Source organism: Vombatus ursinus, unplaced genomic scaffold (assembly GCF_900497805.2).
Source record: "Vombatus ursinus unplaced genomic scaffold, bare-nosed wombat genome assembly UNPS02014786.1, whole genome shotgun sequence".
NCBI classification, from domain to species: domain Eukaryota; kingdom Metazoa; phylum Chordata; class Mammalia; order Diprotodontia; family Vombatidae; genus Vombatus; species Vombatus ursinus.
In genome coordinates, this window is record NW_020954564.1 from 19,437,785 (window position 1) to 19,444,526 (window position 6,742).

General features: G+C 39.3%; 1 protein-coding gene across 1 annotated transcript; it reads right to left on the reverse strand.

The window, feature by feature from the left end:
- Positions 1–949: 949 nt before the first annotated feature.
- LOC114046828 (major allergen I polypeptide chain 1-like) lies at positions 950–4,179 on the reverse strand. The gene is made up of 3 exons (XM_027867361.1): positions 4,071–4,179; positions 3,661–3,848; positions 950–1,154 (listed from the first exon to the last, which is right to left on the reverse strand). The coding sequence occupies exons 1-3, from the start codon at positions 4,156–4,158 to the stop codon at positions 1,098–1,100; spliced, it is 333 nt and encodes a 110-aa protein (XP_027723162.1). The 5' UTR covers positions 4,159–4,179; the 3' UTR covers positions 950–1,097.
- Between the last annotated feature and the right edge of the window lie 2,563 nt (positions 4,180–6,742).

Consider the following 6,742-nt stretch of genomic DNA (forward strand, 5'->3'; position numbering starts at 1 on the left):
CAAAGGCTATTAAAGTTTCTTTTAACTATAACTGATGATTATAGAGTGTTTTAAACTTTAACAGATGTATTGTGTTGTTTCAGCCTCCCAACAACCCTATAAGGTTGGTATCACTAACTCCATTTTAGAGGTGAGGAAATTGAGTCTGAGAAGTTAAGTAACCTGACTATAGCCACACAACCAGTATATAATAGGGATGGGTTTTGAAGATAAGTCTTTCTGCTCCAAGTCTGACTCTATCCACTAGGCAGCATTGCCTCCCATTACAATTTCCTTGTGTTTGTTATTTTGGCCACTGCTACCCAGTATTTATAAACAGGGGGAAAATATAGAACCCCTCAAAAGAGCTCTGGTTTTGTTTCAGGTAATGAAGGAGAGGGAGAGAAGATAGGAAACTGTTCCAACGGAAAAGGAACCCAGGTGGAAGAACCCATGATGCCAGCAAAGAAGGGGAGAAATGAGACAATCTCTGGGACCCAGAGATAATGAAAGAAGGGCATGGCTGGAGGGGCTTTCTAGGACCCAGAAGTGAGAGAATTCACTAGTGAAAGACCACTAAGGGATTCTCCAGTGCTCTGAGGAATGACCAAACTGGAGTTGCAAATCCCTGGACCTTCAGAGAAGTGATGGAGTTGGGGGCAGGGGAAAAGAAGTCAAATAAATCCAGAGAATACAGAAAAAAAATGGAAACCAACAAGTAGTACAGAAAAAGACAGAGAAATGTGTATCAATCTATGACTCTGTCTTGTGTGTATCTTTCTGTCTATCTGCAGCGATGACCATGTGTTGTATATTAGAGACTATGTGTGGTCGCTAACTATTAAGTAATGAATTAGATGTGACAGTAGCCTCCAATCTATATAGCCAGGACATCTCCAATTTTTTATTCCCCTAGTATGTCCCATTTCTGGCTGAGAGAAAACACATATCCACAGTTGAATTGCAGGGAGTTTATTGAAGATTCTTATGTCAGCTGCCATTCTGCAACAGGAGAGGGGGAACGGAGCACTGGGTGAGAGGAAGCACTATTGACTCAGAGGCTAAGCATCTTCATGGATCAATTGCCAAGTGTGAAGATTCAGGATAAGTCCAGGCATTCAGTTGCTTTGTGAGATCAGCATGTCATTACAGTATTGACTGCCATTTATTTTCTTCTGCAAAGAGAAAATCAATAGTTTATGAGGCATCAAGCAACAATACAAACATTACTACAAAGCGAAGTTGCAAGAAAATTACTAAAGAAAAAGAATATGGCATAGGAAGAGTAATGCTCTTAGTTATTAGAAGAAGAAGAAAATGGGGAGGAGGGGACTAAAATGTCAAGTTTTATTAAGGAGTAAAATTAACCTTTGGAGAGTTAATGGAGGCTTTGAGTTGGGAAGTGGCCTAATGGAATTTTGTTTAAGGAAAGGGACCCTGGTCATACTGTGCAAGATAGATTGACGGGGATTAAGACTGGAGGCAGTGACATGAGTTGACATAAAATCAGACTAGAGTAAAGACAACAGGAATGGAAAGGAAAGGATAGCTGGGAGAAAATTTGAGGGAAGGAAGCAAAGGGAGAATTGAAGCAATTGGTGACTGAGTAGGCAAAGTACAGAGGGAAGTTGAGGGAAGAGGCAAATGTGAATCCAAGGTTACAGGTGTGTGACATTAGGAAGATGCAATAATATTGACAGCAATAGAGAAGAGAGAATATTCTGAGAGGCTGTATTAAGGAAATATGGGTCTATCTCACTTGCACCAACAGTTAGGGAAGAGTGAATGGGCTTCGGTATTTCTGCAGTTAGAGTTGAGATTAGACTTAATTTTTCTTTGGTCTTTCTGTTAAATTACTCTACTAAAATTCTCTCTCCAAAGTCACCTCCTTATTGTCAAATCCAATGACCTTTCTTTGTTCTCATCCTTGGAATTAGGGTTATGGTTGGACGGAGCCAGTGGCTCAGTGAATAGAGCACTGGGCCTGGAATCGGGAAGACTCATCTTCCTAAGTTCAAATCCGGCCTCAGACATACACTAGCTGTGTGACCCTAGGCAAGGCTCTTAACCCTGTTTGCCTCAGTTCCTCATCTGTAATATGGGCTGGAAAAGCAAATGGCAAACCACTCCAGTATCTTTGCCTAGAAAACCCCAAACGGAGTCACAAAGAGTTGCAAACAACTGAAATGACTGAACAGCATACTACTTGTCTGTATATATAAGATCAGAAGATTATAGAGTCAGAGGTGCAAAGGGACCCTGAGATTATCTAGTGCAAACTCTTCATTTTAAAGATCAGGAAACTGAAGCCCATAAAGCCCATGTGACTTGCCCAAGGTCACCTATGTAGTAAATGACAGAGCCAGGATTCAAAATCAGGACTTCTAATTATATCTAGCACTCTTTCCTTTGTAACATTCAGCTACACTGCCCATTCCTACCCCACTCCATAAAATATGATCTCCTAGAAGGCAGGGACTCTTTCTTTTCCTTATAACCTGAGAGCCTAGCACAATGCCCTGCCCTTAGAGGTAACTTAATATATGTTTTTTTTTTAATTGTATGGAATCTTTGAATCTTCCTTCTCCTTCACATATACATTTGATCATATGACAAATATTATCATTTCTATCTCCTCAATATCTTTCTCATACAATCATTCCTCCACACTCCTGCTGCAACCAGTCCAGATCAGGGCCTCATTTCTCCTCATTTAGATCATTGTAATTGCCTTCTAACACACCTTATACTTAGGCTATCCCCTCTCCAATTCATCCTTCATACCAACACCTAAAAAACTTTCTCATGCATGTCTCCTTTACTCAAAAATCTTCAATGTCTCCTAATTACCTACCAAATAATTTTAAGCTCCTGACTCTGTCACTCAAGGCCTTCCATAATCTGGTTCCAACCTAACTATTCTAGTTTTACACTACTCTTCATCTTATAGTCTATATTCCAATGAAACCAAGCTATTCTCCATCCCACTTGCCTTGCCTCAACCTAACTCAAATGAAATAAATTACATAAAGTACTTTGTAGACCTTAAAGTACTACATAAATGTAAACTGATATCATTATCATCATCCTCATCATCTCTGTACCTTCATACACCCTTGAAATAATTCCCTCAAACTCTGTCCATTAAGATTCCTCCCTTTAAGCTCCAACTCAGTCCCTGAGAGGGACGTTCTCTCAGCCCTCAAATTTCCTATAATACTTGATCTAGACCTCTCACTCTGCTTGTATCATATTCAATTGGGTACATACTGAATCCTTCCCTTCAATTAGAATGTAGGTTACTAGAGGGCAGAAATTGAGGCATTTTTTTTATTTTGTATTGCTAGCATCTAGCTATTATGTAGTGGGTACTTAGTAAATGCTTATTGAATTGAATTGTATGGCACTTCTGGGTACAGAAATGAACAAAGCCCATTGGATTGTACCTTATCCTTCCTACATTCAATAATTAAACTATATTTCTTCCTCCTCTGAAACTGGAGTAAGGGTGGCAGAGCTGAACCACAAGACAGTGGATGATTCTCTATACTTACAAGAATTACATGAACTCCTCACTGAGCCAGCATCTGGACTATGGAAGAATCCAGAAAGAATTTTAAGCTTTGAATGGATGTACACATGTACATGCAGTCACACACACACAGAGAGAATCAAAATTACCACCAAGTTGATAGCAGCATCCTTGTCCTCGGTTGTCAGTTTTGAATCAATACAGGCTTTCAGGTTTCTGGCATTTTCTATAATTTCTTGATTATCCGTGTTTTTGCTTACAAAATCTATATATTGTTCAGGTGTGCCATTAATAAATGCAAAGACATCCTCTGTCACAGGTGGGCATAATGTACAGTCTGGAAAGGATAACAAACTACCAATTAGTCTCCTGAGGGGATCTGACCACACTTTACCCATCATTAGGATTACTCTTAAACCAAATGTACTCGGCCCCAGTCTGACAGAGCCCCACCCTCAACACACACACACACACACAGGTCTGTCAGCCCCACTTGCCAAGTGCTTCTCTGCCTTGGGAGCAGATGCTAGCTGGGAAGTCTGTTCCCATAAGCACCTACCCACTTGGAATTGCAACAGCATGGCAATGCCACTGAGCAGCATGAAAATCGCTGCTGACTTCATGGTGCGGGTATGAGTATATCCCATCCTGTCCAGGACTATATATACTTGCACAGCCCAGGAGGAGTGGTGTAAGGAGGCCCCTGGGGTTTCAGACCAATTACCTTCCCTTTGTAAAGATCAGGTTTCAAGATCTCCTTGAGGCTATGGACACTACAAAAAACAATGAATGTGTACAGGATTAGGCTAAGGAAACCACTTGGAGATTAGCAAACAGATGAATCATTCAGTCAATGTCAGTGACTGAGTTCCCAGAGGGCTAACTAATTTTCCTATTCTAATGAGAAGGACTACACTGTGAATGGAAGTGACTGAGCAGTCAGAGGTGGGGGCTTTGGCTCAATGGCTTTTCACTGGAAGGATCCTCACCCTGGATCCACCACATATCTGCTAAAGGACAGATCCTTCTACCTTACTTGAGCACCCCTCCTACCTCTATACAATGAAAACAACCAAGGAAGGGGAAGGGTATTTTATATTTCCCTGACTGCCTGGTGGGAAGTATGAATATGAAATACAGGCTAAGCTGGCCAAAGGAGGGAGTGCTGTCTACCCTACAACTGAAGAAGGCTAAGCCTTCCAGAGAGTGAGAGAAGTAACTAGAAAAGAGAACTTAAATAGGATCCAGAAAGTGAGATCACAAAGACCAAGAATAACAGAATTATTCCCCTAAGTTGGAGGTGAGCCCCACTAAAAATGAGGTAGGGAATGAGAAGTGAAAGGAAGATGCAGTGATCAATATGGTTAAAGTACCATTTGAGGATCAGGTGAAGGAACTAGAGATATTTAACCTGGAGAAGACTTAGAGGGCATGAAATGACTGCCTTCATGTATTTAAAGGGCTGTCATATGAAAGAGAAATTAGACTTGATCTGCTTGGCCAGAAAGGGCAGAACTAGAAACAAAGGTCAGGACTTATAGAGAAAAAGGTGTATACTGTATATAAAAGGAAAAAATCCTTCTTAACAATTAGAACAGTCAAAAAAAATGGAATGAGTTGCCTCAGAAAGTAGTCCATTCCTAATCACAAGAGGTCTACAAGTAAATGTTGGGTGAATACTTGTCAGGACTGTTGTAGAGGAATTTCCATGCAGGTGTGGATTAGAATAGAGTACCTCTGTGGTGCTTTCCAATTCTCAAGATTCTGTGAAATAGGAGCTCATCTTTACCTTCTAAAATGTCTCCTCTCCATAACTTCCCCATCTCTGTCAAAAGGAATTTGAATTTTGTTGTGAAAAGGAATGTTCTTTCAATCAGTTAGTATTGATTATTTTGATTCATTTTTCATTTGATTGTAGGATTAAGATCTTTAGTTTAGGAAAAGCTAGCCCTAACAGCTAAGCCAAAATAACATAGATATTCTCTTAAGTCTAGGTTACCTATAGATTTAGTGAATAGGTTGATAAGATTTTATCATTTAGTAGCAGATAATTTAGAGTAAGACATATATCTTTGTAAGAATAAAATAAAGGATTATAAGACTCTTTTTAAAGGCTGTTTCCCTTTCTGACAGCTGAAGAAAGTGGAGTTGAGTAAGATTAAGTTCCATTTTCCAGTCTTGGTGGATAAGTTCCTTTTTCTTTCTTGAGCTAGAGGTTAAGTATAAATTGAGTACCCTAATCTTCTAAGGTTGGGGTTCCCTTTGTGGCAACTAGAGGAATGGGTGTGGGGACAGGAGGTGACTGCTAACTACAAATTACAAGTTATTCTTTCCCAGATTTAGTTCAAACTACAGGCCCCTTTAAAGTAAGCTTTCTGGTTACAAAAGGCATCAGTTGCAAGGCAAGGACTTCTGGGGTAATCTCATTTTGACATCTAAATGTTGTCAGCAATACGAATATGGATTAAGAAAGCCTGGGAGAAGTGAACTAGCTAGATAACCTGCCTTGTCCATTGAATTATGGTCAAAACAAGTTTCCTAAGATTGCTGTAATTTTTTATTTCTCTTTTCTGTTATAAAAATAAGCTCTATAAATTACTCTTTTGTTGCTAATTACTGACGGATTAGTTGACTTGATTTAATGGTAACCTGTTAATCATTACTATTAAATCAGTATTTACTCAGAAACTTTGTACCTCAGAATTATTTTCTATTTCAGATAATTAATTTTAACAGTTGCCACTGTCTTCCTCATGACTCAGACTCAGAAATTCAATAATCTTTGGCTTTTCATTTGCCTTGACCCTCAAATTGTCATTCATCAAGTCCTCACATTAAGTAAAATTTGTTCCCTCAGTATATGTATTCATAGGCTATGACTGTGGTGAGACCTTAAAGTGTAGCTCACAATTATCCATGTGTTAATAGGTAGAGTTCATATATTTGATGACTTTGGACTCCTGGAAAGACTCTAGTTCCCATCTTTAAAGCTGGGTGGGAGATAAAATATATTTAGAAAGGAGGGAAGGACAAAAAGCTATTAAACTGTATATACCCTTTTATCCCAGTGGTACCACTACTAGGTCTATACCCCCAAAGAGATCAAAAAAAGAGGAAACAGACCCATATGTACAAAAATATTTATAGCAGCTTTTTTGTGGTGGCAAAGAATTGGAAACTGGAATGCCCATCACTTGGAGAATGGAGGAATAAATTATGGTATGTTGGAAT